We start from the raw sequence: 21341 nt of genomic DNA on the forward strand, positions 1-21341 counted from the left end.
CAACATACCACACCTCCTTTACACCAACCATAAACATCCTCAAACATCTCTACATCCACCAGCACTGACACAACATACCACACCTCCTTTACACCAACCATAAACATCCTCAAACATCTCTACATCCACCAGCACTGACACAACATACCACACCTCTTTTACACCAACCATAAACATCCTCAAACATCTCTACATCCACCAGCACTGACACAACATACCACACCTCCTTTACACCAACCATAAACATTCTCAAACATCTCTACATCCACCAGCACTGACACAACATACCACACCTCCTTTACACCAACCACAAACATCCTCAAACATCTGTACATCCACCAGCACTGACACAACATACCACACCTCCTTTACACCAACCATAAACATCCTCAAACATCTCTACATCCACCAGCACTGACACAACATACCACACCTCCTTTACACCAACCATAAACATCCTCAAACATCTCTACATCCACCAGCACTGACACAATATACCACACCTCCTTTACACCAACCATAAACATCCTCAAACATCTCTACATCCACCAGCACTGACACAACGTACCACACCTCTTTTACACCAACCATAAACATCCTCAAACATCTCTACATCCACCAGCACTGACACAACGTACCACACCTCCTTTACACCAACCATAAACATCCTCAAACATCTCTACATCCACCAGCACTGACACAACATACCACACCTCCTTTACACCAACCATAAACATCCTCAAACATCTCTACATCCACCAGCACTGACACAACATACCACACCTCCTTTACACCAACCATAAACATCCTCAAACATCTCTACATCCACCAGCACTGACACAACATACCACACCTCCTTTACACCAACCATAAACATCCTCAAACATCTCTACATCCACCAGCACTGACACAACATACCACACCTCCTTTACACCAACCATAAACATTCTCAAACATCTCTACATCCACCAGCACTGACACAACATACCACACCTCCTTTACACCAACCATAAACATCCTCAAACATCTCTACATCCACCAGCACTGACACAACATACCACACCTCCTTTACACCAACCATAAACCATCCTCAAACATCTCTACATCCACCAGCACTGACACAACATACCACACCTCCTTTACACCAACCATAAACCATCCTCAAACATCTCTACATCCACCAGCACTGACACAACATACCACACCTCCTTTACACCAACCATAAACATCCTCAAACATCTCTACATCCACCAGCACTGACACAACATACCACACCTCCTTTACACCAACCATAAACATCCTCAAACATCTTTAAACAGGAGTTGATCTTTAAACATCAACTTTTGTACAACAAGAATTTGGTTTATTATATAAAATGTTGAAAATCACATTTAGCTTTTTTCCCTTTTATCTGATTAAAGATTGATTAACAGAAAATAATATTAATTTATCAATAATTACACTGCAAAAAAGGCAATAAGGACTTCATATCACTTTATTCATAAAGTATATGCATGTACTTTATGTATATCTGTACAAACTATACAAATGTCCCACAAAGCGCTGTGTGGAACAATGTCTCAGAAGAACCACTGTGAGAGTCTGTCTGTCTGTCTGTCCCTGCTGATCACGGCTGATGACGGCTGATGCTACATTGCTGAGATATAAGAGAGCACATGTGTACAGTGTTGATTAACTGTGGCACGCTCAGAGATAGGCTGCTCGCCATGCCTCCATTATTTTCTCCTGCAGAGAGAGGCCAGGGGGCTGCATTGTGAACACTGGGTGTAATTAATGGTGAAGCAGAGGGTCACATGAGGATAAATGCTTCTGTCCACAATACTGAAACTCACATACTCAACCGTACACTGTCAGTATGTAAATGTAATGGGACTCGATGAGCAATGACATCCTGACAGGCTGACGATCACCCGCATAGAATCACTGAAGAAGCTTCTGTTATTCACACTGCACAGGCCTTACTGGTACCGGACTCAAGAACTGTCTTATAGAAATTCTGTTTAGTTGTACTGTTTTTTAACTTCGCAATTAAGAAAAGGAACATTCACTTACTGACTGGCCAACAAACAAACATTGTTAAAGCATGCACAAATACTGCCGCTTGCCCTAAAGCTTTGGAGAAGAAAGGTAAGGTAAATACGTTTCATGAGGGTTTGTTTTTTAACTTGGAAATTAGTGACAAGATTTAGCGTGTATTAAAGTGAGATGAATGCACCTGTTAAACTCAGACTTCTTGGTGCAAAATCCCTGATTTATAAATATAACCTACATTAACTTGATAGTAACATGGTCTCTTATTTCTCTCCTGTATCTCAATATCATATAACAAATTATGTTATACGTCACGTCTGGTGTTGTAGACGCTCCCTGTCCTGCCACACTTAGCTCCAACGGAGGTTCTCAGTCTATCAACTACAACACCCAGAATGCACCACACACTGACATCACACACTCTGCCGATCATGTGACACCTCACCTGCCCTGGCCAGGAAGTCCTGAATACTGATTACAGCTCCCTGCTCTGCTCCCTGCTCTGCTCCCTGCTCTGCTCTCTACTCTGCTCCCTGCTCTGCTCCCTGCTCTGCTCCCTGCTCTGCTCCCTGCTCTGCTCTCTACTACTCTGGTCTGCTGCTGTGCTGGTCTGCTGCTCTGCTGCTGAAAGCTCTCAGGGTGCTGGTTTATTAGTAGTTCCTAAAATTCAGAGGAGCTCTGCAGGAGGAAGAGCTTTCTCTTATAAAGCGCCTCAACTCTGGAATAATCTCCCCAAATATGTTCGGGACTCAGACACAGTCTCAATCTTTAAGTCTAGACTGAAAACTTACTTGTTTAGTTTAACTTTTGGTAATTAATGTTTTTCCCTTTAGATAAGGCTGCAGATTCAGGGGTTCACGGACAGAGGGAACTGTGGGTAAACTGAATGCTGGTGCTGTTGTTCTCCCACTGCACACGATCACTCAGGTTTGTGGACGGTGGAGTGGGTGGATGCTGGTGTTTCAGGGAGCCTCCATGTCTATGTTACCTTCTGGCTCTCTGCCTTTAGTTAGGCTGTTTTATTCAGTTCTGCCGGAGTCATTAGCCACACTCTGATAATGTTTTATATTCTCCGTTTTACATAAATCCAGTAAAACTAATTCCATTTCTCTGCTTTCCTCCGAGTTACTGACTGCCCACCTGTCTGACCCGATACCAATGGATGTTGGACCCTCAGGCTCTCGCGTCTCCTGTCTGGCCAGACTGATGGAAGTTTCTGAAGTCAGCTCTTCTCCACCACCACCACAGATCAGCTGCTCATCGTCCATCTTACTCTCCACTACAGATTACATCCAAGCCATTAGTGGCGCTATTATACTCCTGAATATATAAAACCTATGTGGATGTATGAAAGACTTTTTAAATTTCTATTTAAAAGCCGTTTGACCAGTGGTAGGATGGTCCCCCCTCAAATGTGAGTCTTGGTCCTCCCAAGGTTTCTTCCTCCTCCTGCAGCTCTGAGGGAGTTTTTCCTTGCCTCCGCGCTCACTGGGGGTTCTGTATTCTGTATTTTCTATGTGTCATGTTTTGCCTGATTCTTTGTCCTGTAATCATGTTTCTGTAAAGCTGCTTTGTGCCAACACCAGTTGTAAAAAGCGCTATACAAAAAAAATTGATTTGATTTGATTTGATTACCTGTAGTATTTAAGGTCTGCTCACACACACACACACTGTGTATAGCTCTGTTACAGTTTTCTCGTGTATGACCTTGCTTTTGTTTTCTCGACTCTGATTTTTGCCTTGCCTACTCTGTGGATTATTGTGTATGAACTCTGGACTGCTTATCGTTTATGTTTTTGGATCTCCTCTGATACTGCCTGCCTCGTGTATGGCCATTGGACTGCCTCACTATCCGGTAATGGTCTCTCCCTCCTGGTTTCTGCTTAACAGTGTTCACTACCTGCTGCTACTGTTTTGTTTTGTACCCTGTGGGTTTTTAATAAAATCCTTAACTGGTTCCGCGAGTGTCTGTATTCTGTACCCCACCATGACAATACATCCTTAATTAGAGCAGCAAAGCTTCTCAAGAATGTCTAATAAGAAAATTATATATTTTGCAACACATTAATATTCAGCTTTGAACGTGATTCAGGTTGGGTGCCTTGTGTTCTTTTGATAAGCTAGTAAATGTAGCATAAAAGGCTATGCTACAAATGATCTACAAATCAAAACTATTTCAACAATTATGGCTCTAATGCCAATTATGGCTCTAATGACCAGTGTTCAGCCTTACTTACAAGATAAAACCTCACAGCTTACTATATTTTTTGCACTATAAGTAACGCTTAAAATCCTTCCATTTTCCCAAAAATCGTCAGTGCATCTTATAATCCAGTGCTTCTTATGTATGAATTCTATCAGTCAGGTATTAAGGAGCAGTAAAGTCACTCTGAAGTACAGCGTTATACAGAATTTTCTCCAGCACTAAGACTGGAGCAGCATTAGCATTAGCTGCTAATCGTGCTAAGCGCAAGCAGTTAGCCGCTCATTCTAATTCTGCTGCTCTGGCACTCCTAGCACTGAAAGTGCCCCTGTCTACCCCACACTCAGCTCAGCCTGTGATCTCCAGTCTCCTGACTACATATCCCAGAACGCACCACACCCTGACATCACGCACGCACCTGATCACATGACACTACCCGGAAGTTTCTCCTGAATTCTGATCACACTCAGTATCAATAGCCTGTCTTTACGCACACACCTCGCAGAGTAATAGTTTGGTTAACCCTGTATTACACAGCGTGTATCTCTTGCTTGTGTTCTATTTTGTGTATGACCTTGGATTGACCTTTTTTGCGTACTGTTATATTTAATAAAACTTTTCTGTGAGTTTCTGTCTAGCAATGACATGCACTTAGTAAAAATCTGGAAATCTAAGCTTACTGTAAATAAACGGAAGTGCTTCACTTTACTTTACTTAGGTTTACAGGCCACCCAAAACAAGACCTGTTGAATTAGAAGGAAAACATGGCGACACCTCTGTTTCTTACTAGTGTTGCATAATGCGCCTTATAATCTGGTGCACCTTTTGTATAAAAATATACCAGAAAATTCATTGATAGAGCGCCTTACAATCCAGTGCACTTTATAGTCTGAAAAATAACCCTGGTGATCCAAACCAGTCTTCCAAGACCCATACACATTTTAGTTCTATCCCTTAATCCAAACTGTTGAACTAGAACTATTTACTGAAAAGTTCAGTGAACACAGCTGAGTCTGTTGGTAAATAATGACAGATCTTGAATTATTAAAACAATCTAAAACCCATTAAGATTTAGTCTCTTAACAGAACAAAATACCACCCGCATAAATACTTCATAACAAACCCGTGAAAGACTAACATCGAGTCTGTGATCCCTGAGTTTTGTCAGCCTCATTAAAATTAGATGAAACCTGTTTGTTTTGTAGCTGCTGGAATTTTGATTCACGCTCACTTGTGAAGTCTTTCACAAAAAACAGCAAAATCAAACACTTCAACTAAAAGCAGCTCAGCTGACCTGAAATACAGCTAATTTCTCCACGCTGCTGCCTCTACTGAGCGCCCATCACCATTATGGGACTCGAACAGGCGCTAAGCTCTGCAGAATAATGCATGTTGAGTGTGTGTGTGTGTGTGTGTGTGTGATGTTTGTGTTACATTTAAAGTTCACTCACCGCCAAAGTAGGACCCATCAGAGAGTTTGGTCTCCTTGTTGCCTTTGGTGAGCACGCTGACCACGCCATGCTGAATGAAGTACATCTTCTTGCCGATGGTTCCCTCCCGAATGATGTAGTCTCCTGGCTGGAACACCTCAAAGCGGAGCTTCGTTAGCATGGAGGTCACAAAGTTCGGGTCAGCATTGGCAAACAGAGGCATTGAAGCCACCAGCTTCCGACAATTAAAGTTGATAATTTCCTGCAAACAAAAGAACCAGTTAAAAACACGTCTTCTGGTGTAAATACATTTATTATTCATTTAGTTTAGTGCTGTGAAAAAAAATTCTCGTCTTGTTCCCTGTCTGTCTTCATATTTTCTTCCGGTGTGCTTTAGTGCACATGGCTCTGTTCTCCTTGTCTCTGCCCCTGACTTCAGTGCTCCCACATGTGCCATTTGTAGCTCCACCCCTCATTACCTGTCCCTAGGTGTTTCTTGTTACTTCCATGTGTACATCTTGTACCTCTTCACACCAGTCAGGTTGCTAATTGTTTGTTTTCTCTTTCAGTGTTTTCTAGTTCCTATGTTCTGTGATTAATTAATCTTAATCACATTCATCACTTTATTCACCTAAACTATTACAAAAGACGCTCACATGTTCCAGAGGTTATTTTCAGGAGAGTCTACATGACTCAAATACGTCTTATAGCGCAAATAATCTCTACTAATACATTTTTACAGTAATAGCTGAAATATGTTGCTCTGTAATATTATAATATACCAATCCCTGATTAAAATTCTGATGCAAATATTAACAAAATTTAGATATTTGACCATAGTTTAATCGAACCTTTACTTAGTAATGTCAGAATAATATAAAATAGAGAACTGGGTGTAGTGTTTAGCCATACAGTCAATTGTTTTTTGTTTTGCTATATATTTTTCTTTAATACATGGCCTTGGGACTTTTATTATGAGTTTTCAGGGGACCTCTGAGGAAAGAGCCTCTCTTCTTAAAGGTTCAAATTGCTTCTCAGTGTTTTATACTGTATGTATACCCAAGTTTCTCACAGATGGTTTAAATTAACATGCATATATGCCTACCCATAATGCAGCTGTGATATGGTGTTTAAGACTGTGTATGCTGTGAGTGAGTGAGTTCGGGACAGACAGCGGGAGACGAGTGCTGGTTATCAGCCTTGTGCTTTATGTACAGCTTAACTTTACCTGTTTTATTGTGTTTTATTGTTGGTGATGATTGTGGTAGTAATTATTTGGAGGTAAAGTGTTGGGATCTTAGTAATTTAGTCCTGACAGTAGTTTAGTAGTAGTTAGGCTCTGGTCCACTGAGCAAGAGCTTTAAGTGGAGAAGGACCAGAGACGCTGTAGCATGACTGAGCATGCACTCTGATTTTAGTTTTCCAAGAGAAGACTTTAGTTTTAGACAAAATTACCTACCATATTAAAACCACTTCCATGAGTATCATTGATCTGATTTATACATTTATATATTCTGAGTTAAGAGGAAAAAACAGAGGCTTTAATCCGGATTGCCCTGCTTGTGTTTCTCATGACCATTCCACACATCACATCAACAGAATCACGTTCAGCAATCATACTAAAAAAGTCAACTAGAAGCCCCCCCCCCCCCCCCCACAACACAACACAACACAACACACACACAGACACACACAGGAGAGATTATTCGGTGAGGGTTTTATCTGCTCTCCATCTGTCCTGCTCACCTCCCTCAGCGGCTCGTTCAGCTCCCCCAGGATGCTCTCCTCGTCGAACATCTTGCCCTGGTAACGGTGCTCATAATAATCATGGATTCTCTGTCGCATGTCAGCCGGCAGCTTATGGAAGGACATATACTGCTCCACCTGTTTATACTGGAGACACAGAGATAAAGAGATCACTAAACACTTTTTTCAGTTAAAGGAATATTTTTCCATTTTAACATTGTTTCTCTCTGACACATATTCTCCATTACATCAACAGACATGTCCAAAATAATGTAATATATACAGTGTCGTGAAAAAGTATTTGCCCCTTACAGATTTTTTACATTTTTGACATACTGATATTTTTTTATTTTTCTGATGATCAAAACATACATCAGTGTTAATGATTCAATAATAAGAAAGAGACTGTGTGAAAATGGTCTCCATGGGAAATTCCAAGATAAAAAACATTGCTGACCAAAAACAACACAACCACCCGTCTGTCATGTCTGGTGCTGAAATGCTCCCATGTCTCCCACATCCAGCTCTATCTGCGATTCTCACGAAACTACAATACCCAGAACGCACCACACTATGACACCACCAGGAATCAATCAAATGTGCAGTTTGTTAATTCAGTGGATACATTCACTAAGGCATGTACCACACATAAACTGTATAGAGCTGTGTACAACAATACAATTTTTTACAATTACTTTCCCCTGGTAAAATGCCTCTTCTGTATGATTGAGAGACTGAAATTCGCAGTTTACAAATTGGTTCCGTGGCACCAAAGGGTTCCCTCACACTGTTGTTGTGGAATTAAAATAGCATAAAAACTGCAGCACTTAAACGGTTCTTAAAGGTATCTTTAATAAAGAACTAAACAATTCTATAAAAAGTGTTTTAGTTTATAAATGGTTCTTTGTGTGGTTAAAGGGTTCTTATCTGTGATGGAGGCATTAAGAGAATAATGTAAAAATAATTCTAAGTAACACTACCAAAGGGTTCCACTATGATTCAGAGACAAAGAAACAGTTCTGCCTAAGGTATAGTACTGGTTATCTCTATGATAGATAGAAAGTGGGAAACCTGAATTACACTAAACAGACAAAATAAGGATCCCCTGCAAATTGGATTCATTGCATTCAGTGATGAGAGCATTGATGAGGTCAGGATAGATGATGTTGGATGACGATTATCACATTCACTATCCGTGGAACCTGATTGTACAATAAACATAAAGTAAACAGAGTCTGGATTAAATTCATAAATGTAAGCTTATTTATACTTATATTATACTTAAATCATTCAAAGCACTTGAAGAAAAGGTTTTTCAGAGCTACATAGTAAAATTAAAAAGAGGAATAAATTCACTCTTACACAGTTTAATACCCAGTGTACTTACTCCCTGTTACTTTTCCAACACTATATGCACATGCAGCAATTAAAATATAAACTTTTTTCCTAAGTACATTTTAAATAAGAGAGAATGTGAAAAGTCACTAAACAAGATACGAACCTCTTATAAACTGAAGCTTTCTGGTGGAGACCCTTATACAACTTCCTACCCAACACCAAGAATAAGAATAATTTGAATAACACCAGTGTAACCACCACAACTATAAGCACACATATACAACCACCACAAACAACAATAATAACCCAACCAAAGAACTATTGCCTCAAACAAAGTAGAGGTGTGGCCTCATAGCATGCTGGGAATAAAGCAAAATCAGGAGGTGGAGCCAGTGAGACAGAACACACTGTGGGAATTAAATCTCTCCATTATTCGTTTACTCTGTAGGTTGTTGGAATAACCCTCAGCAGGTCAAATAAACATATTTTATTATACACAGCTTCACAGTGCCCAACCAGATTTACATCTAAATAAAACACAAACAACAGCAGCAATATAACAGGGCATGTACTTACCTGCCTGAGTGCAGCCTGCGCTCTCAACACATCACACGACCATCTATACATTCACAAATACAGTCCCAACTGGCTCATTGGGCAGTCACACTTCTGTGCATCTTATATTATCATGTGTGCTAAGAATGAGATGATAACACATGTGACCATTCACTGCTTACATCAAGGATCCCAAACCACCAGTCTGTGGGCCAGAGGTGGAGCAGCTTCTTACACACCCTCAACTGTTAAAAATGATGCTCGGATCTGGCCTACAATTTTAATTTTGTTATTTAATGTTTTTATCCTTCATCTTTTTTCTGGTACACCAGTTAACATCACTTAACATTAGTTAATACAGTTATAAACATTGTTAAATAAGTTAAGAATAGTAATAAGTATCAACTAATTATCACTGAGGCTTGTTAAGACATCATTATACATACATTATTATGCCTAAGAATGTTCTACATACATTAATTATTAACAAATTGATTAGTTAATATTAGTTAAAAAATACTGTAATGATTAATATTGTTAGGTCTGTCACATTTGCAGCAAAGGATAAGAGGGTTAATACATTTTTATGTAAAAATAACCACAAAACAAGAGAAACAAACTGACTGGATTAGAGCCGACTGACAAGAAACAAACAGTACAAAATCATGATCTGACGTGAAAACGCACAAGACCAGTCAAAGAAAGACTAAAACCAAGGAGCACAACTGTCTAACCATAAGACATTCTGTCGGAAGTATTGTTAATTAATGTAATTACTGTAAAGTGCTACTTTTTATCAAATTCAGAATATTGTGCCCAGTTCTATGGTAATTATGTTCACAGTTTTATTCACAACATAATTTTTGTGCCAGACAACAAGCTGGCTACACCCAGCCTGCTGGCAGCACAGCTAATGCTACACACAGGTGCTGGATCACCAGTTAAAACGAAAAACATCGCTTTGGATAAATCACAAGCGCCATTACACAAAAGTAATAGTATCTTCGGTACAGGAGAGATGAGTCACTCAGCACCACTGTGTTCAGTCCCAACAGCAGAATTAATTTCACCAAGCAAAACCACAAAGTAACGTAAGAGAGAGTAGCGTAATTTCAATTCTCTGTACGTCCTGTACATATGCAGTATTGGCAATAAAACTACTCGACTTGACTTGAAAGTGCTCTGGGAGTTGAGGCAGGTACTGTATGTTGTGAGTGAAATCAGGGAAGCTGTTGACGAAGGACAGACTCTGAGATACCGCCTGACTCAGCCAGTTCATACCTTTATACCAAATAATGCCAGATTATTCAGAAACTAAAATTCCCCTGTGGCTGAGCAGATCAACAAGTTGTCTGATGACATTTATGATCAGTTATGCATACAAGTAAGATGATTCTGTGCACATTTACTGGCACTTAGTAAGTCCCCAAAATCATTCTATTTGTCAGTAGAGTAAATGACTGAAAAGCATTAGTTATGTGTGTAACTGTGGTTCAGTGCCTGGTGAATGTCAGAGCAGTTGGGTAGTGGATGGTAATCTCCATGCATTTCATGTTTAAAAACCTCAACTCAGGCACATGCAGTGATGTCAGTACTTAGTAACACAATTCTAACTCTAATCTGATCATTTTTTTAGTAACAAGTAATCTAATGTGTTACTATTTCCAATCCAGTAATCAAATTAAAGTTACTGTGTGATCTAAGTCACTGCCTTACTTTTACTCATTTTCCTTAGTTAAAGATATTGTATATTGAATGTGTTGAAAAGGATGGATGAGGAAGACGTTTACAGTCAGCGCTTTATTACTGAAACAGTCGGCCACAACCACTCCAAAATAACAGACTAGCGAGCTAACAAGCTAACAGGCTAAAACTAGCACATGTGCTAAACACACTCACACACTGCTCTCTCCACCTCACACACAAACACACACACACAAACAGGGAGCCTCCCTCTCTCTCTCCATCTCACACACAAACACACACACACACACACACACACTGCAAGCCTCCCTCTCTTTCTCCACCTACCCAGTGTTGGGAGTAACGGGAGTTACTAACGCCGTTACTTTTTTTCAGTATAGAGTAATCTAACTAATTACTCTGACTGTAACTATAACGCCGTTACCATTTCCGACACCCCGTTACTGCACGTTACTTTAGCCACTCTATTAACTTTTTTTTTTTTAACTTCGCTTTGCCCTGGTTAACCCCTCCTCTGTCCGGTGAACTTGAGCTTCTGGCCGCTGTGCCTGTGGTTTGGCGTGGTGAAGTGAGGCACAATTGTGACGATTTGCTGCTCTAATTAATTCAGTGATTGCCGTGGACAGCCCAAGTTCCGAATTAAGGGCGTTAAGCTCTTTTTAGCTGCTCCGGTTTTTGTGGTGCTGCTGCTTTCTCTTTTAGAGCTCAGATTCTCTGCCCGAATCCCACCTGACCTGAGGACCGACCCGAAATCAGGCTCCTATTTTTATTTTATATAAAGCTCTGGTGTGATAATCACAATGTTGCTAAGTAACCAATTATTATTGTTCACTAAAGCGAACGAAATAGCGAAAACTGAAAGTGAAAAACATTTGTGTTAACTGAATCTAATAAAAAACGGTAATTAAAAGGAAAAACATAACTATCTCGAACTGTATTTTGTGTTTATAAAACTAACTAAAACGAACTGAAATTACTGATAGAATACCCTAATTTTCGTGTTTAATTTATTTATAAGCGCTGTTGTACAGCGGAGTTGTACAGCGTGCCGAGCGCGCGGCACCTCGTGGTCCGTTAGTTCTCGTGTAAAGCGCTCGCGCTGCAAAATACAACGGAAAACACTGAGAAACTGCAGAATTATGTATGATTACAATATGCCTGCGAGGCAGATGAAAGAGAAACAGGAGATACAGTGTGTGAGAACATTTACCTGTGATTAGCTCATACCAGAACAGGCAAATCTCTCTCTCTCTCTCTTTCTCTCTTTCTCTCTCACGTTTCTTAGATTGATCTCTCTGATGAGATGTGTGAAAACTAATAAAAACTAGCAAGCCCACCCTAAAAACTTACTGAACAGAAAAAAATAAAAATAAAATTAAACTATAATAAAATGAAAAATGTAATCACGTAGCTCTGGGCGCACGTGAACGCCTCCGCGTTTGACTTGCAGCACTGTGTTTAGCTGTTCTTAAAAATCATTTAAATTAAATAATAGTTCTATGCTTCTATGTTACAGTGTTAATTAACATAATTCTGATTATATTTCGCTCATTCAATCAGCCCGAAAACAGACAGTTTATGGGGTGGATCGGGTCGGGCTCATAATGACAGTTCATGGTTCGGTTTTGGTCGGGCTCGGGCAGAACGTGCACTGGCTCGGGCTGGGTCGGATTTTTTGGGCCGATCTAAGCTCTATTCTCTTTTGGTGAAGCTGTTATATTAATACCATTTTAACGGGCATTAAATTGTTGTTTTTGTCCATTATTTTGTTTTATATATACATATTTCTTTTGAGTGTGGCTTGGTTTGTTTAATTTCATCCCGAGACGCGTTTTTCCGTTTTTTCAGTTTTTTTTCAGAATTACAAGTTTTAGTAATTTTCTTTGGCTGTGTGGAGAATTTCGTTTTGTTTTTTTGAAATTCATTAGATTATATTTTTATAGTATATTTTGGGTTCGTTTTTTTGTTTGTTATTTTTCTAATAATAATAGTAAATGCATAATTGATTTCCTTTTTTTGACGGGCGAATAATAAAAAGTAACGCGATAGTTACTTTTACTGGTAACTAATTACTTTTATAGTGGAGTAACTCCGTTAGTAACTCAGTTACTTTTTTAGAGAAGTAACGAGTAACTATAACTAATTACTTTTTCAAAGTAACATGCCCAACACTGCACCTCACACACACACAAACACACACACACACACACACACACACACTCACACACACACACAGCAAGCCTGCCTCTCTCTCTCCACCTCAAACACACACACACACACACACACACACACACACACACACACACACACACACAAACACACACAGTAAGCCTTCCTCTCTCTCTCCACTTCACACACAAACACACACACACACACACACAAACACACACACACAAACACACAGCAAGCCTCCCTCTCTTTCTCCACCTCACACACAAACACACACACACACACACACAAACACACAGCAAGCCTCCCTCTCTTTCTCCACCTCACACACACAAAAACACACACACACACACACACACACACACAAACACACAGCAAGCCTCCCTCTCTTTCTCCACCTCACACACACACACACAAACACACAGCAAGCCTCCCTCTCTTTCTCCACCTCACACACAAACAAGTTACTTTTTAAAGGGTTATTCAGCGATCAGATTATTTTTTATAGTAACTATAACATCACTGATCATATGTGACACCATGCCCCCCTGGCATGAGATGTAGGGTCCATGCCTCAATGATGGTCATCTGGCATTATAGCACCATGTGCGTGGTTTCACGCACAACGACTGTTCAATTTCTCCTGACCACCAGAGCAGGTAGTGGATGACAAATACCAACAATGTCATGATGACAGACACTCCACTACTCCAGTGAAGCTGCTGACAGGACAGATGAGCCCAGGCCTGATAGGGGTGTAGCACCCAGTGCAGCATCCAATGTTAAAAAACACCAAACACACAGCTGATCAGAACAACAGACAGCCGCTGTCTGTGTCACATGGTGGTCAATGTGCATGAACACGGCACAACATGGAATGTTGACCAATAGATTTCCAGAAAGCTGTCAGGCCGAGGAGCTGCGTAACAAATTATGGTGCCAAGACCTTAAGCAGAAAGGTCAAATAAGGCCAGTGAGTAATGCCAGATAAATTGGGCCTCCATCTCAAACATACAGGGCTGACAGAAAGCATGTGAAGTTTCCTGACCCATTCAGTGGAGACCACTGCCAAAATGTTTGACAAATAAAAACATTCAATCTGCTTGTGGCAAGAGTTTAAACAGGGAACAACAAAGAAAGTAAATCTTACCGTGTTCTCAATGCTCTAAGACGCTCCCCGGAAGAAGCTACAGATCAGTTTGTGGGCACCAGGGGGCACCACTGATGCCCATGTGGCACACAGAGACAGCCTGTAGGCACATAAAGTAGTGAACAGGGATCACCTGAGTGATAGAGGACAGACCTTAGGGAACCCCAGCTGAAAGAATGAGCGGAGCAGACGTGGACTGAGCGAGAACATGCACACACTGAGAATAGATACCAAAGCACGCTAGTGATGAGTCAGCTGGACTCTTCTTCCCATCCACATTATTTATATTGCCTTTCATGATAATTTCATGATGCTCCGACCTGACTTGGAATAAAACTCTTTTACACTGACTTTCACTGAAAGTTACAGGGGGCTTTAATTTTCCTGTAAAGGTCTGATTAATAATGTTTTGTGACAACAGCAATAATAAGAACCTGATCTGGAGTGAATAAGGCATGTGGTTTGAGGCGGTAGAGTAACGTTACAGGATTTTACATAAATATGAATATGGTAACACAGCTGTAATACACAGTTCTAATCAGCTTTCCTACCTGCTTTTCATACGTAAGTTACAGTGGCTTGCAAAAGTATTCATTCTCTTTGAAATTTCCACATTTAGTCACCTTAAACCACAAACTTAAATGGATTTTACTATGATTTTAAGTGATAGACAGACACAACATATTGCATAATTCTGAAGTGAAACAAAAATGATAAATGTTTTTTTAAAATTCTTATCAAATAAAAATCTGAAAAGTGTGAAGTGAAAAAGTATTCATTTAAACTGACAGATCAAGCAAGGGGAGCACAGGACAGAGAAGCAGCCAAGAGGCCCATGATCACTCTGAAGGAGCTGCAGAGATCAACAGCTTAGTTGGGAGAACCTGTCGACAGGACAACTATCATAAGTCATGCTCTCCACAAATCTGGCCTTTATGGAAGAGTGTCAAGAAGAAATCCATTGTTAATAGAACTATATGAATTGCTGTTTGTAGTTGCAGCAAACATGTGACAGAAGGTTCTGTGGTCAGAGGAGACCAATGTTGAACAATCTGGCCTGAATACAAAGCGCTATATTTGGAGAAAAAGTAACACTGCTCATCACCCAGATACAGATCAATCCTGAAAGGAAACCTGTTGGAGGCAACCAAAGACTTGAGACTGGGAAGGAGATTCACCTTCCAGCAAGACAATGACTCTAAACATACAGCCTGAGCTTCAGAGGAATGATTTAAATCAGAGAATATTCATGTGTTAGAATGATCCAGTCTTAAATCTCATTGAGCTTCTGTGACAAGACGTAAAAATTGCTGTTTACAAACGCTCTCCATCCAGCCTGGCTGAGCTTGAGCTGTTTTACAAAGAAGAATGTGCAAAAATCTCTACAGTCTTTAGATGAGCAAAGCTGGTAGAGACAAACCTCAAAACACTTACGGTTGTAACTGCAGTGAATGGTGCAATACTTTGTGTTTGTCTATCACTTAAAATCTCAATAAAATCCATTTAAGTTTGTGGTTGGAAGGTGACAAAATGTGAAAAAATTCAAATACTTTTGCAAGCCACTGTACATTCAGTGCAGGTTTATTGTCTATAGTGATACTCATTTCTAGCAGTGTGTGTGTGTGTGTGTGTGTGTGTGCGTAAGAGAGAGAATGTAAAAACAGGTCGTACTGCTGCAGCAGATCAAAAGTCTTCAGAGCACAGCACCAGCACGTATTTCCTCTCTGACCTTTTTCAGCATAAAACACATTAAACTCCTCCAGAATGCAAAACAAAAGCCTTACGCAAAACCCAGGCAAGCAGCCGGCCAATCACGGCCCACTGCACACACCACTGTGCTCACTCATAGACACACAGAGCGGCATCTTGAAATCAGATCAGTACGCTGACAGGTGGAGGGGTTTGTGAATATTGTTGTTTATTTATGATTTTTTTCTCTTTAATCCTAAAACATAACATCATTACTAATCTCCTTCCAAGAATTTAAACTATTAATAGCTCCCATTGTTAATGAATGCACTGAAATGAATATCATAGCTGGCTATAGGTAATGTTAGAATTGGAATGGAATGGTGGTTGGAGGGCCAGGTCTATTAAATAGTTCAGCTTTTTTCTGGTGCAAAACTAAGCATTAATGATGTTTGATTAATTTACAATATGCACACACAAGATTCTTAGAGATACTATTAGATTTTTATAAAAACATATGATATCACTTTAAAATAAGTTTCCTTTATTAAGGGTTTATAAATAGTATATGAGGGAGTTTATAAATGGTTAATATAAATACTTTATTAACTATTATATTGAGTGTAAGAAGGAGAAATTTTAATCTCAGACCCACTGACTCCACTGTTAACTCATGTAAAAGTCTGTAAAAGTAAGCGAGATAAGTGTGTAAAAGACACCCTCTCCAGTCAAGCACTAAATACAGATTCATACTTTAAAATAAAACTAATACCAACAAAACATTACGCACAGCACTAACACTACACAATCTGCTCTGTATCAGGATCTGAACTGTGAGTTTTCTGATATATTGATATGCAAATTTGTGAAAGTATAGCATCAGTGCAACAGTAAACTGATTTAATCATATTCTTATCATATAGCTCTGGTTATCAAAAATACCTAAAAAATACTTTCTTAAACCTTCTCGTAGCCTATTTTTTAAATCTCTTAAACAGCTAAAATTAGCATGGTGCTCAGAAAAATGTACAAACCTCACCCCCATTTATAACCTTCACGATTACCATGGTCTCCTAGTACAGCCCATATTTCAGAGCAGAAGGAAAAAGCTCCCCAACTCTGAAATAACCTCATTAAGGTTAAATTCAGTTGGTTCCTTCCAAGGTTTCTTCCTCCTTTTTTTCTTGCAACTATTTCTCACTGGGAGTTCTATGTTTCCTGTTTTACCTGATTATCTGCTCTGCTTCCAAGTTTCAGTTTCAGAAAAAGTTTTAAAAAACAATATATACATTTAATAATGATACATTTAAAGTATTTCTCAACTTTGCATGGACGTGGCTGAGGCTGAAGATGCAGACAGCTCTCTCTCTCTTCTCTCCCCTCTCCCCCCTCTCTCTCTCTCTCCTTAATGTCTCTGCTGTATCTCAGCTCACCTGAGAAAGAAGGTGAGTTTTCATAAGAGCCTTCCTTGTAGAAAGCTTCAGCACTGCAGCATTCTCTGCTATAAAAGAGAGCAGACACTAATGTTTTCTGAAAGGCCCCATAAAAAAGACCAATAAAAGCGTGAGAGCGAGGGAAAAGTGTGGAGATGATGCGAACCATCTCTTGTCAGCAGCCATAAGAGGAGGAAGCACAGGAGAGATAGAGAGAGAGATAGAGAGAAAGATAGAGAGACAGAGAGAGGGGGGTGGAGAGAAAGAAAGAAAGAAAGAAAGAAAGAAAGAAAGAAAGAAAGAAAGAAAGAAAGAAAGAAAGAAAGAAAGAAAAGACTACTTGGGGGTGTTTGTAAATGTGTGTGTGTGTGTGTGTGTGTGTGTGTGTGTGTGTGTGTGTGTGTGTGCGCATGTGTGTGTGCGTGTGTGGGCTCTCAGGAGAACCACCAGGGATGAGCTGCCCATGGCACTATGGCACAGCCCGGGGGAAAACAGAAAAACATACACATATATGTATATATTGATTTATAAATTCTTAAAACTTTATGAATATGAACTTGTTCTCTTTGCATTATTTGAGGTCTGAAAGCTCTGCATCTTTTTTGTTATTTCAGCCATTTCTCATTTTCTGCAAATAAATGATCTAAATGAGAATATTTTTATTTGGAATTATAGAGAAATGTTGTCTGTAGTTTATAGAATAAAACAAACATGTTCATCAGTGATACCATAAAGTAGAAGCGATTGGCAGCAACATAGTGTTCGGCCAAGTCACTACAGCATAGAGCGTGGAGAGCTTTAGGCATTCAATCAAATCCTCACAGTGATCCAATGATCCACTGTCTAGTATTACCCATGATTTAAGAAGAGACAATAAAGGATCAGATGTACCAATACTTTTGTTCATATAGTGTACATACAATACAAATCCTCCTCTCTCTCTCTCTCTCTCTCTCTCTCTCTCTCTCTCTGCTGAGTGTTATAAATGTTTAGGAAACCCTGAATCATAAACGATAAAATAAGCCTATATATCTTCTGCTTTCCTCCCAGAGGATTCGTCTGAAACACACCATCTCCCACACTTCCCTCAGAGCATCTCCGCACCCCCCCGCCCCGTCTATCAGAGTCCTGCTCTTTCTGTCATTCATCGATTTGAAGCAAGAAAGGATTATTTGACCCATGCTTCACTCTTATTCTTCACACAGAAAAAAAGACCTCTTAGTGAATCCCCCTTTTCTCTCTCTCTCTCTCTCTCTCTCTCTCTTTCTCTCATGCTTATTGTCTGGCGTCTTCTCATTCTTCCACTGGATGAATAGCCTTTCCTTTTATCCCTGGGTTTCTTTTTCAGATGGTGTAGGTGTACAATAGGCATCCCTTCACTGTTCATTATGGCAGTAGTATGATCAATACTGAGCTTATCTTACACTCTGACCTCTCTTACATATTTGGATCATATATAAAACACAAATAAATATTACATATTTTCACTGCCATCCCAAAAATTTTAGCTTTTATAGAATACATTTTATGGCATGAATATACTGTACATTAAAGGAGCATTATTATGAAATACCTTTCCTCGTGTCATAAAAAGAGTGAGGTAAACACTGTGAACAATAATTAAAATAATATTATTCATTCTCAAGTAAAATAATCTCTACAAACAGGTAAATTACTAAAATATTAAATTCATCACTTTGGTCATGTCACACATTTTTATATATACAAGTATTCTGTCTACAGGATGTACCTGTTTGTGTTTTTTTTTTATTTTAATATTCCTTTTTTAAGACTATATTTGTTCTGGTTTGTGAATGAAATATCTGGAATGGTTCAACACTCTGTCTGTTTAGGACTGTCTCTCTTGTCTGTCTGTCAGAGTGTCTGTCTGCCTGTCTCACTCTATACCTGCATGATAAATCCATTCATTATGAGCCTCAGACGGGTAATCACCTTTCATTCGCAGGGAAACAGCCCAGAGTCTGTCACTCAACTCAATTCAGCACCTTCCCTCCCAGGAGGGAGCCAATATCAACACACACACACACACACAGTACAATATAACACACATCCAGACCGTTAGTCCACAGTCTTACCTTCTCTACATTTTTGCTTCTCAAACATGCAAATTTTCTTTCCAAATAAAACATGAATAATTTATGTCTCAAAAGAGATGTCAGAACTTAATTATAATTTCTAAACATTTATTTCACTTTTCACCCCATCTCTCGAGTCCTCTTCTCTCTCTCTCTCTCTCTCTTTCTCTCTCTCTGACCTCTCTCCCTCTGTCTCTGTCTCTCTCGATCTTCCCCTGTTTCCCATTCTTACTCTCTCAATTCAATTCAATTAGCCTTTTATTCTCTCTCCCTCTTCTATACACAATGTCTATTTATCTTTCTCTCTCTCTCTCTGTCTCTCTCTTTCTCTCTCTGTCTCTCTCTCTCTCTCTTTCTCTCTCTGTCTCTGTCTCTCTCTTTCTCTCCCCTTGTCTATCTCTCTCTCTCTTTCTCTCTCTCTGTCTCTCTCTCTCTCTCTCTGTAGCCAATGTCCTCTTCTTTGAGTAAAAGTAAGAAAGTATTCAGTAAAAATCCTACTCAAGTACTGAGTAATTTCATCAGTCTCTTTAATAATGTGCTGTTTTTAAAGTATGCTGTATAATATATAGATAATAGTTTTTATATTTAATAGATTGTGTTTAATATAAGTGTAATAGATTGTTCAATAGAAGTGTGCTGGAATTCAGCATTGTTAATTGTCTTATTAAAAATATTAAAGCCAACCTGGAAACAAGAGAAACACTGCCTTTGTCAGAATATTTTTTTTGACATCACAAATGTACTTGAGTGGAAGTGCAAAGTACTGTATTTTACAACAACTCTTAAAAATACAAGTTGTTCAAAAAGTTACTTAAGAAAAGGTAACAGACTAAATGTAGCGTGTTCCTTTGCACCTCTACCTCTACTTATCTCTGTCTTTATTTACTTCAGGCTTTGGTTAGGTATGTATATGTGCAGTGGCCTGCAGCCCAGGCCTTTACTGTTTATCTGCTGTGTGAGATGTTGGTGAAGACTGTGCTGAGGTGTGAGCATGCTGTGTGATGGGTTAATAAATTAATCCAGGGCAGTTGAAAATCTAATCTTAATTAAACAAACACGACCACAATGCTGTTTCTGCAGTCTCAGTTTTTCAGGATCTTAAAATAATCCCACTGTTTGTAAACTCTAAACAGCCATTGCACGACTGTCAGATGAATCAGTTGGTATAATGCACAGCGCAGTGCCCGATGCAGTACTACTTTGTTTGGATACTTGTTTTGTAAAGGTACTGTTATGTGTACTGATATGGTTTCTCAGGTGGTAGCTATGGTGTTCCTATAGTCCTGCAAGATGCTTGTTATGGCTGTTGTTTTTGGGCCACCCAGGATTAGACGCCCCATCTTCAAAAGCCCTTCAGAAGAGGATTACTCTGTCATGGTCTATCAGGTGAACTGCCTCAGTAAAATATACCGCTATACTGATGTGTAGGAATTGATTAACAGATTGGATGGCTAGGTAAGATTACCAGAACTACATGATGAAGTTATTGCTGGTTTTAATGTTACGTATATGTAGAATTAACATACTGTAAACTTCTGTCTCCAGCCACTTCATTTCTTATACTTATATAAAATGAGACTGTACTCTCTCACTCACAAAACTCAGTGTGTATCGACCCTTTTTTTTAGAACTATAAAGCGCACCTAAAATCCTTATTTTTCCCAAAAATCATCAGTGTGCCTTATAATCCAGTGTGCTTTATGTATGAATTTTACCAGTCAGGTATTAAGGAGCAGTAAAACCACTCCACTCCAAACTGACAAAGAGAGAGAGAGG

At 39.4% G+C, this 21341-nt stretch overlaps 1 protein-coding gene across 1 annotated transcript in view; it reads right to left on the reverse strand.

Annotated features, from left to right (window-relative positions):
* Nucleotides 1–21341, reverse strand: part of hcn4 (hyperpolarization activated cyclic nucleotide-gated potassium channel 4) — a 243841-nt gene that overhangs the window by 22587 nt on the left and 199913 nt on the right. Inside the window, exons 5-6 of the mRNA XM_049473599.1 lie at nucleotides 7432–7578; nucleotides 5707–5947 (exon numbers count right to left, since the gene is read on the reverse strand). Coding sequence (XP_049329556.1) covers nucleotides 5707–5947; nucleotides 7432–7578 — 388 coding nt within the window. The remainder of the gene's footprint in view (nucleotides 1–5706; nucleotides 5948–7431; nucleotides 7579–21341) is intronic.

The sequence above is a fragment of the Astyanax mexicanus genome, unplaced genomic scaffold, assembly GCF_023375975.1.
Source record: "Astyanax mexicanus isolate ESR-SI-001 unplaced genomic scaffold, AstMex3_surface scaffold_40, whole genome shotgun sequence".
In the NCBI taxonomy this organism is placed as follows: Eukaryota; Metazoa; Chordata; class Actinopteri; order Characiformes; family Acestrorhamphidae; genus Astyanax; species Astyanax mexicanus.